The sequence below is a fragment of the Aquarana catesbeiana genome, linkage group LG03 (genome assembly GCF_042186555.1).
Source record: "Aquarana catesbeiana isolate 2022-GZ linkage group LG03, ASM4218655v1, whole genome shotgun sequence".
NCBI classification, from domain to species: Eukaryota; Metazoa; Chordata; class Amphibia; order Anura; family Ranidae; genus Aquarana; species Aquarana catesbeiana.
The window spans coordinates 654598864-654609630 of record NC_133326.1 but is presented as its reverse complement, the minus strand read 5'-3'; the positions used below and the strand labels follow the sequence as shown (position 1 = coordinate 654609630).

Here is a 10767-nt window from a genome sequence, read left to right as displayed (position 1 = left end):
ATCAGTCCCTGGGGGGGGGGCTCAATCTCTAAAGCTGTGTAAGGGGCCCCAACATTTCTGATGGCGGCCCTGGCCCCAGCAGCAATGGTCTGTCACTCGAATGACGTGGCTCTGCTCCTGTTCAGTCTCTATACTCCAAGTGCAGATTATGCAAGGCTGTGCTTGGAACAAAGATCGATAATGTAGCAAGGAGGAGTGAATTTTTAACCCTCCAACAATCTGACACTTTCAGAGGTGTTTTGCCACTTCTCACTATTGCCAGCTTAAAGCGGTAGTAAACTCCTAGATTGTACGCTCTAACAAGCAGGGCCTTTTAATTCCTCCATTGAATTGTATTGTAATTGTACTGTCTGTCCTCATGTTGCACAGCACAAGCTATTGGTGCTATATAAATCCTGTATAATAATAATTTCTCCTAGGCAACTGCACACCGTGTAAAGTAGTATAAAATGACTTACAAGTAGGTGGCTTTAAAAGTATTTAAACCTGTGCCATTTAGGAGATATCGCCCGATGTTTCTGTCAATGACATCGCTTTCACATGTCCATTTTTTCCCCAATTACGGGCACAGCCAGAGTGCCGTCAGTCTGTGCATTTATATGCCATGCCTCTGTCAGCACTCTTGCGTGATTGCAATGCTGTGGAGTTATGCTGACCATTCACAACATCGTGAAACACCCCATGTGACTAGATCTCTCGGGGGGGGGGGGGGGGGGGGGGGGGGAGCGTACAGGGAGCAAGGGGATTGCACATTCTATTGCCGGGTTTTACATGAAATCGAGGCTTGGTTCTCGTTCATTGTGCACAGGCAAGATTCTGCCAATTACATACTGGAAAGGCGGAAGTACAAGCGTGGAAAGGATCAGAAAGCAACCACAACGAAGAACAGAAATAGGAAAACAAGCTGCACAAACCTGTTACGAGTCTACAGTGTATCCCTGTGTTTACAAATGCAAATCATAGTGGTCTTATGCTTGCTGGGAATTCTTTTTTACTACCGCTTTAAGTTAGTTAAAGGTGGTGATCGGGTCTCTTTAGTAAATAAATCTGAAATAGGACATGATTTTCAAAATAACAGGCACGCTCACTATATCCATCAAAAGGTGCAGAGGAAGACGGTATAAAGATCCCTGTAGTGATTTAAATCTTTGTGATAAACACTCATGGTAGAGAAGAAATTTATTTTTGGAGAACAAGCATAATGGGAAAAGAATAACACAGGGCCTGTCCATACACAGGCAATTACTTCAGCAGAACCTGCTACAGATCAAATCAGGATTTCATTGAGATATTGGGACTGTAACTCGTTTCCTATAAATAGGAACAAGGGTAGGGTTAGAAGAGGCTGGGAGTATTGCATTAAAATACATGTGATGTCCCAGAACCCCAAAGCCTGAGGCGTCCAGGCAGCCTTGTACAAACTAAGCACCCTAGTTTTGTGGGCCCATGGGGTGATCCTAAAAAAAAACCTGGTTACATCTCAAAAAAAAAAAAAAAAAAAAAAAAAAAAAAAAAAAAAAAACTTACAGCCAGCTGCAGTAGAAACTGCTAAAATACTTACTTCTCAGGTGGGCAGCATGTAAAATCTTTGTGGTCTTTTTAAGCCCTAGGCACCATTGTTACCCAACACTTTTGAGTAACAGATAGCGTGTCCCCCACTGGGCTGTCGATCCTCCTGCTGACTGCTATGTTACTACATAGTAGTGACCTGAAGGTAGCAGGAAAAAAAACAGTGAACACTGTGGGGGACTGAAGTAGTGAACACTTGCAGTAGTGCTGGTTTCCCAGCATACTTTGGGGTACAATTCCTCTTCACTGGAGCGGTATTTGGTAGTGCTTGTAGCAGAGAGGGCTAGGCTGCCAATCATGTTCCAGAAGCTACAACTGTGGTGAATGGGTACTATGCAGCTTGTGGTAAGGGTAACATTGCCCTCAAGGTCACGCTCACACTTACCCAAATTGGATGCGTGTTTCTCCGCATCCAATTCGCACGACAGGAGAGTGTGACCGGATCTCAATGGAGCCGGTTCACACATCTCCGGGGTGGCTGCAGTCTGCACTGGAAAAGGGTCATGTGCGTCTTTGGCTCCGTCTCAGGCCTGAGCTAATTTAGACCTGATGATTCGCTCCTGAAAACGGTGAACAGACACGCACCGGACCCCCCTGCTTCGAGCCGTGGTTAGTGTGAACCCAGCCTAAAAGGGAAACTAAAAAAAAAAAAAAAAAAAAAAAAAAATTTGCTAGGATGGGAATGTAATTAGGGTCAGGTTACCTTTCATGTCACAGGGCAACATTCTACATTGATATTGATCTGAATGCAAGCATTGTTACAAATGAAGTGAAAGAAGTCATGCCCACAACACAAATAAAAAACAAAAACAAAGTTTATATTCCTCCATTCTGCAGCAGCAGACAGGTTAGGGGAAAAAAGGTGCTCTAAGAGTCCAGGTAAGGAAAAGCATCCTCTTTGAGGAGTGAGCATTTCACCAGCACAGCATTTTAGCACCCACTAGGAAAGTCTCTTCTCTCCTTGGTAAAATTAGCAAGTCCAAAACAGATCAACAATATACACTCCAAGGTGACATTTGGGGGCCAGCAGAAGGATCCTGCAGTATATGCAGCTGGTGTTGGGAAAGAATTACTCTTGGGTTTGGGAATCCAAAGCCACCCCCTAAATTCACTCGGCACAAGTCCATACATTTTTCTGTGTTATTTGACAAGCGGTCGAGTTTTGTCGTCATCACTGCACTGGTGGGCTTTGTATTTTTTAACTTCTGCCATGTACTGTGCCCAAGCCCCTCCTTTCTGTACCACAACCTGGAGGAAAAAAAAAAAAAAAAAAAAAAAAAGTAGTATATTACAGTGAGGCACAATTAATAAATAATTTTTAAAACAAGGTATAATAAAAGGGGTCTCCCTTAGAAGATGCTTAGTGTATTCAAACTGGATATACATGGTAAAAAGGGAAGAAAAGAAAGGGATCCCCCCCAGCCACACAAACAAGGTGGATGGAGAAAGCCTCGCTGCTGCAACATTATATTCAGACAGTTGGACTCTCTGCTAGAATACACCAATCAGCGGCCGCAGCTGGTGGTCGATGAAAGTGTTCCATCGTGACCACGCAACAAAAGTCAAATGATGAACTTCTGTCAAACAGAGGACCACACACACAGATCAAAATTAAATTCGTCTGTACCCACTTTAAAAAGACAAGTACAGCTTTTGACAAAAAAATATATGCAGGGGAAGAGAAAAAAAAAAAAAAAAAAAAGAAAAAAGGGTACAGTTATTTTTTGTTGCTGGACACTGTAGGTATTGTAAAGCATTGCACCAGTGATCAGCAGATCGCTGATGCCATGCAGGTCTCCTACAGACCTGTCAGTGTACCTGCTTGCCAGTACCTCATACAAGCAAGCCGATATACGCCAACAGGAAGAAAAAAAAAAAATATATATATGAACTACCACAGCGCCATTGTAGTTCATTGAAAGCTGCAAGCCAACAGCCACTAAAAGGTGGTCAGGACTTTTAGTTTTCCATTCACAGGACACCGTGAATGAGTGATGACACTGGGAGGGAGGAGCTCTGCACAGCCACTTTTTTTTTTTTTTTTTTTAATTGTTAAAGCTAGGGGGGGGGGGGGGGGGGGAGATCCCTCACCCACTAGCTATCAAAGTGGGGAAGCGGGAGCTGGTCCTTTCATACAACTTGTTATGAATGTTGAACTTATCCTTTAAATTAGATCAGACGGATTGCGTTAAGGCAAACAGATTCAGTTCTTTTAGGCTGGGTTCACACTGCTGCGGTGGCAGACATTGTATGTGATTCGCAGTGCACTGCTGTTCACATCACATGCGATGTCTGTGCTGTGCGATATCAGCCATACAGATAGTATGGCTGATATCGCACTGCATTCGGTCCAAACTCGCACAGGACCCTTTTTTTGTTCGGACCAGAATCGGATCGCATGGGTGTTCACACCTATGCGATCCAATACATGTCCGAATTGTCAGTTCGCAATGCGATATGCGGGCTGAACTGGGGGTGTCATTAACATTGTATGACACTCCCCAGCAGTTCGCATATGGCAGTGTGAATGACAGTGTGAACTGCCGTGCGAGTTGGTGCGATGCGGGATCCCGCAGTAAATTCGCTGCGTTCCCGCACCGCAGCAGTGTGAACGCAGCCTCAAGGAAAGCCTATTTTCAGCAAGATTTGTTTACTAGCAGATTAGTGCCCATTCATGAAGGAAGTATTCTGGAGGGGGTGCAGCCTGTTAAATTGTTTATGTGGATTTTTTCATAGAAGAGGAGATTTTAATTCTATTTTGGGTAGACGTTCTAAAAATGTTACAAGAAGGTCTCATGTAAAGTGCTGCTGGTAAAACAGACATTTAGGAGCAGTTGGGTTTTTTATTCAGCTGAACTCTCCTCCAAGTTATCTTATCAGTACATGTACACAGGGTCATTTATAGGCAGTTTAGAAGCATTTTTTTGGAAAGAAAAAAAAAAAAAAAGTGTTAAGGACGAATGTTCAGAGGCATTTGAAATGCCTGTAACAGCTTGTAAAAGTGGTAACTTGCATTTCGTTTTTCAGGCATTTTTAATGGAGATATATTTTTGACTATTTGAAAAAAAAAAAATGCTTCTAAAACGCGGCATGTAATTGCAGCAAAAATGCCGTTTTTAAATGTCGGTTACTATCTGTCAAGTTAAATCGTTCAGGAGAGGCTTCAAAACGACCCGTGTACATTAAGTCCAAGTTACATTTTAAAAGCAAATGTGAGCAATTAAAACAAGGATCAAGGTGGTACTTGCAAAATAAATGGTACCAGAGTAATTATGGTATATAAAACACTCAACAGTCAGAAACACAGAGACTCTGCAGCAATGCCCAGAGTAATGTTGGGTTCTGGTGTGTGGTTGTACCTTTTCTGGAGATGAGGGCTGCCTCCATGTTACCCTGCCTGCTCTCCATACATTGCTATAAAATATCCCATAGTTAGATACAAGTTTTGAGTTATGGGGCCACACTATTCAGAGGTGCCTTGATTCAGCATTAAGCTTCACATATATTTAAAAAGCTCAATGCAAGATGGTTTGCCACCGAGCTACCTCATCTTGGCACGGCCAACGGGATTGACACCCAGAGAAGCCACCCAGCTGAAAATGTCAGCAGCCGCCGTGGAGCTCCTGGAGAACAGGCGAGTAAAATTCCATTTAATAGCTGAAATTTTTTTATTACATTTTAATGGGTAGAAATGTTACGGAATTGGTAATACTAAGCCAGTCAGTAGTTGTAGTTTGTTTTTTTTTTTTTTTGATTAGCTGGAAAGTGTGCTGGGGAAATTTTGTACAGCTTTTAGGCCTCATGCACACTGGACGTTAAAATAAGGTTCTAAAAAACGCCAATAGCTTTGCAGTGAGCTTAACGTTTTTCAACAGCGTTTTTCCACCAATGGATCAAAAACGTCAAAAAACTCTGGTGAGCCGCATTTGAGCGTTTAACATTAGAGTGTTTCTACAGTTGAAAACAGCTGGAAAAAACTCCTCTCAGAGCCCACTAGTTTTGTTTTTTTTTTTTTAAAGCCAAAAAACGCCTAAGCCAAAAACGGCTGACAACAGCCTGTGTGCATGCACACATAGGATAACATGATGGGGAGTTTATTGACTGTAGAAAAACACAAAAAAAAACATCCAAAGCCAAAAACAGCAGCTGTAAAAATATCCAGTGTGCATGAGGCCTTATAAATTTTCTTTTGTTTTGCAACAGAAAACCTGCAAGTATTGGACTTCCTGGATCAGACAGTATGAATACAATGACCCTCAGGAGATCAGGCAGTCGTAGCATTCTGCATCACATCCAGGTAACACAAAAATGAACACTTCTAAGTCAAACTATTGGGTTTCACAAACAGGTATCCAGAATTGCCAGTTTATTACAAGTACTGGGAACACTGGTTACCACATTCCAACTGTTCTTACAAATGTGAAGCATGGACATGCAAAGTAGAAGCTTCTTACCTCCTCCTCGTCCGTCTTTGGCTTCTTGGCTACCAGGCCAGTCTTCAGGGCCAGCTTCGCCCCTCCTCTACGCCTGCCCACCTGGGGGTGGAAGGAACAGAAGACTGCAACCGTTATACGAGCCCTTGCAGCCTCTCTGAGTCCCTCTATATAACAGAATATAAGGGAGGCCTCAGTTAGACAGGCACAAGACACTCCCCAACTGCAATGCTTAATAAACCAAACAACTCTCCACACTTCCTTCTATACATCCCAGTTGTGGGGTGCTAAAGCCTTTAAAGGTCAGCTGAATATGAACAGGGGGACTCTCTCTCAATTAGCATGCACTCAACTACATCTGTCAAACAACCCCAAAGGACAGCTTGCACCTTTGTTTTAAGAATCCATATTGTAATGAACCTTGCACTTATTAAACACATATGCTAGAGCTGCACGATTCTGGCCAAAATGAGAATCGCAATTTTTTTGCTTAGAATAAAAACATCACGATTCTCGCAGCGTAAAATCTTTCACATTATACAAAAAAAAAAAAAAAAAAAAAAAAAAAAAAAAAAAAATTGGGCTAGCTTCACTGTTTTTTTTTTTTTTTTTTTTAATTCATTGAAGTGTAATTTTTTCCCAAAAAATTGCATTTGAATGACTGCTGCGCAAATATAGTGTAACATAAAATATTGCAACAACCACCATTTTATTCTCTAGGGTCTCATATCCTATATCTCCCCCCCCCCCCCCCCTTACACAAACTAAAATTTTGCCCTGGATAACTTGGCTATTGCTAAAAATTAACCAAAATTGTGGCCACTTAGGACATCACTAACTGACCATCCAGACTCCTGTGGAGGAACAAGTAGACAGGTAGTACTATCCTATGCTCCACAAGTCCCACCATTCAATGCACCTGATGAAGCCAACTAACCGGCTAACAGATGGGTGAGATGGAAGAGGAGATTGGTCAGAATTTGACCAATAAAATTTTTTAGGGTGCAACATGTGCCAGTATCCGCAACCTCTCCCCCGTCCCCCCTCTTACTGGTGACAACGGATCCTCTCTGTACGGGGCTCCACCCACACAGCCGCATCTTTCATTCATAGTTTCTTATGAATGAATAAACTACAAATACCATCGTCTACTGCGGCTGACAACTTGTAGTTCTGATTAAACTACAAGGGCGCTGGTGAGCGCTCTAGTCGTTGACCGATTCTTCCTATTCTCAGGTAACTTCCTGCTTGTACAAGGAGACAGCTAAGCTGCATGTCTGCGGGAGCCTGAGATTGCACCCACGATCTGCTAATCACAAATGCAATGCCCTGCAGGCTCCTTAGGAAAAAAAAAAAAAAAAAAATTAACTAAAATAATTTTTATTTTTTTTTAACCTGTCAAAAAAATAAAAGTGAATTAAATTTTTAAAGGTGAACTTATCTGACTACCTCAGAAAGGCGTTTACTCATCACAGCTCCTTGCTAGTGACTGAGATTCCACCATTCTGATCAGCGAGGGAGTGACTGCAAGAGGGCCAATAATCCAAAACTACTGATTTGGCCCAAATGAGCAGAGAACGAACTTCTTAAAAAGCAGTCCAACCGATGCAAAAATTCAATAAACGCACCCATAATAATAACATTAAAAAAAAAATAAAAAAATTAAAAAAAATTTTTAAAAATACATGTTTAATAAATTTTTGCACTGGAGCCCAAAGAGCATTGCAACCATAATCTGAGTCATGAGTGCAACGTACGGTCCTCCCGCGGACTAGAGCTGCATGATTAAACAAATAAAAAAAAAAATTTGCGATCTCGATTCAGTCCCCTTCACGATCTTAATCTGGCATTTCCACCAATTCATTCAAGCAACAAGTGCAGAGCTGTTCTCCGCTCACTCACAGCTGTCAAAAATAAAATAAAATACATAACCCAATTTTTTTGTAATATAAAAGATGTTACAGCAAGTAAATAGATGATGTGCTTAAAAATTGCACAAATCAGTGCAACGGTGACAAACAATGTAAATTTAACTATTCTTAATACACTTTAAAAGTCTTTACAGGTTGCCACTTTCCATTTACAGAAGAGGTCTGGTGCTAGAATTACTGCCCATGCTCTGACTTTCACGGGAATACCTCTTATGTGTGGGACAATCGCTGTTTGCTCGTGTGCGGGACCAATGTACGCGTTTGTCTTTGTGTGCGAGTGCTCACTTAAATTATTTTTTAACATTGTTGCTTTGTTTTTTTTCCATCACTTTTACTGCTGTCATAAGGAATGTAAACATCCTTGTGACAGCATTAGGCATTTGACAGGTACGCATTATGGAGGGATCCGGAATCCACAAGACCCCACATCTCTCCTTTACACTAAAAGCGGAGCGCCACCCAAAAGAGGAATCCCCGCCTGTTTGTCTGAAGGAGCTCCTCTTTAAAAGCGTTCAAAAACACTGAGATTGGCGTTTTTGAATGCCTTTGATATTTTGAAAATGGCACCGATGACATCCCAGTGAACTGGAAGTGATGTCACGTCATCGCTTCTGGGTTACTATACAGAACAGCCAATCCCGGCTCTGTCTGGCCAGCAGGGGGACGAGCCGGCTGGTAGCTCAGGTCTCCCGGTCGGACGGGAGAGCTCGAGCAAGCTCCAGAAGGTGGCGGGAGGGGGACGTCCCTTCGCACTGCTTGTAATAGCAATCCAGCGATTGTTATTACAAGAGAGACGATTGCCGGCTTTATAAAAAAAACGGTACCAGGAGCCGCAGGCATCATCCTGATACAACCACCTGAAGACCGGTGATGTACAAAGTACATGACTGGTCAGCAGGTGGATAACCTAACCAGCATGTCTTTGGAGTGTGAACATGCAAACTCCATGCAGATAGTGTCCTAATTGGGATTCAAACCAAGGACCCCAGTGCAGAAAGGCAGACGTACCACTAAGCCACTGTGCTATCCTGTGAACTATATAGAAATGAATCCATCACTATACAAAAACGGTTTATTCTGTATAGAGTAAGGGAGGAGTATAACTCATGTCAGTGTATTTTTTTTTTGTCATTTGTGTCCCCATTTGAGGAGATTTCCCTTCACTTCCTGTCTCATAGTCAAAACAGGAAGGGAGTGGAAACCCTCCAAAGCGAGGGACTCCTCAGAACTAATGTCCCCATTGAATGAGTTCTCCTCACTTCCTGTCTCATAGCCAAAACAGGAAGTGAGGAAATCCTTCCAAAGTGAGGGAATCCCCAGCACTAATGTCCTCATTTGGGGAGATTCCCCTTCACTTCCTGTCTCCTAGCCAAAACAGGAAGTGGAAGAAATCTCTCAAAGGTGAGAGACTTCCCAGAACTTGTGTCCCTATTGAATGACGACTTCTCCTCACTTCCTGTCTCATAGCCAAAACAGGTAGTGAGAGGAAATCCTTCCAAAGCGAGGGAATCCCCAGCACTAACATCCCCATTTGGGGGGATTCCCCTTCACTTCCTGTCTCATAGCCAAAACAGGAAGTGAGGGGAAATTCTTCCAAAGTGAGGGAATCCTCAGCACCAATGTCCTCATTGAATGATGATTTCTCCTCACTTCCTGTCTCATAGCCAAAACAGGAAAAGAGAGGAAACCCTTCCAAAGCGAGGGAATCCCCAGCACTAACATCCCCATTTGGGGGGATTCCCCTTCACTTCCTGTCTCATAGCCAAAACAGGTAGTGAGAGGAAATCCCTCCAAGGTGAGAGAATCCCCAGAACTAGTGTCCCCATTGAATGACGATTTCTCCTCACTTCCTGTCTCACAGCCAAAACAGGAAGTTCAAGAAAATCCTTCCAAAGTGAGGGACTCCTCAGAACTAGTGTCCCCATTGGAAGATTTCCCCTCACTTCCTGTTCCGGTGACAACCCAAGATGTGGGATTCCGGTGACCACACGAATGAGTACAATGGAGGGGTGAATCTCCGGGGATCTTACAAAGCTGATAGGCTTCCTCTTCTGGGGCTCGGGGGGTTTCTTCTCCTCCGGGGCGGTGGCGGCCTCCTCTTTGCTCCCGGCCGGGCCTTGCTCCATCTTCTTCTTGAAGAGCTCCAGGAAGCTGCCGTCGTTGGCGAAGACGTTGACCCCGGGGGTGGTGGAGGGGAAGGCCGGAGCCGCGGGGGTGTAGTAGGCGGGGTAGGCCGGCATGGTGAGGGGGAAGGCCGGGGGTGTGGGTAGGAGAGGCTGGGGCGCGGTGGAGGCTGGTGAGGCCTGCTCCTTCTCTTCTTCCTCCTCCTCGGGCGGCGGTGGTGGAGGTTCGGGGGTGGCGGCAGCCTCCTCTTCCTCCTCGGACTCCGGAGCCTCCTCTTTCTTCTCTAACACCGGGGCCTCTGCGGCTTCCTCTCCCTCCTCCTCCCCCTCGCTCTCCTCCCCTGACTCCGGCCGTGGGCTCTCCTCTGCCATCCCGGAGCCTCCAGACCTCACCGACACTCCGCCACAGCCGCCCCGGTCTCTAGGCCGCAACGTTCAAGCCAGAAAACCAGCGGGAAAGCTTTTCCAAGATGGCGGACAGCGGTAACCCGCAAGAAGAAATTTCTAGACTTACGCAGAGTCGGTGACTGGCAAGCAACAGCCAATGGCAGCTTACTCACGACGACGCTACGTAATGACGAGCCCACAGAGGAGAGAAGATGGACAGAAAAACTAGCCAATCTGTACGCTGCTTTTGCAAGCACAAATCCAATCAGAAGATCGACTGCGAAGACGCATCTGGGCGTGTTTTCCCTGACGTGCCCAATGATC

At 44.2% G+C, this 10767-nt stretch overlaps 1 protein-coding gene across 1 annotated transcript; it reads right to left on the bottom strand.

The window, feature by feature from the left end:
- Window positions 1–1161: 1161 nt before the first annotated feature.
- On the bottom strand, window positions 1162–10644 carry TRIR (telomerase RNA component interacting RNase). Its single transcript, XM_073622719.1, has 3 exons — window positions 9964–10644; window positions 6024–6104; window positions 1162–2817 (listed from the first exon to the last, which is right to left on the bottom strand). The coding sequence occupies exons 1-3, from the start codon at window positions 10426–10428 to the stop codon at window positions 2710–2712; spliced, it is 654 nt and encodes a 217-aa protein (XP_073478820.1). The 5' UTR covers window positions 10429–10644; the 3' UTR covers window positions 1162–2709.
- Window positions 10645–10767: the final 123 nt, after the last annotated feature.

What these genes read in the sequence shown, in the direction of transcription:
- TRIR (XM_073622719.1), bottom strand. Translation starts at nt 10,428, where the DNA reads ATGGCAGAGGAGAGCCCACGGCCGGAGTCAGGGGAGGAGAGCGAGGGG. An exon ending in AGAGGAAGCCTATCAGCTTT is followed by an intron (nt 6,105 to 9,963) that starts GTAAGATCCCCG and finishes TTCCACCCCCAG; the next exon opens with GTGGGCAGGCGTAGAGGAGG. An exon ending in CAAAGACGGACGAGGAGGAG is followed by an intron (nt 2,818 to 6,023) that starts GTAAGAAGCTTC and finishes TTTTTCCTCCAG; the next exon opens with GTTGTGGTACAGAAAGGAGG.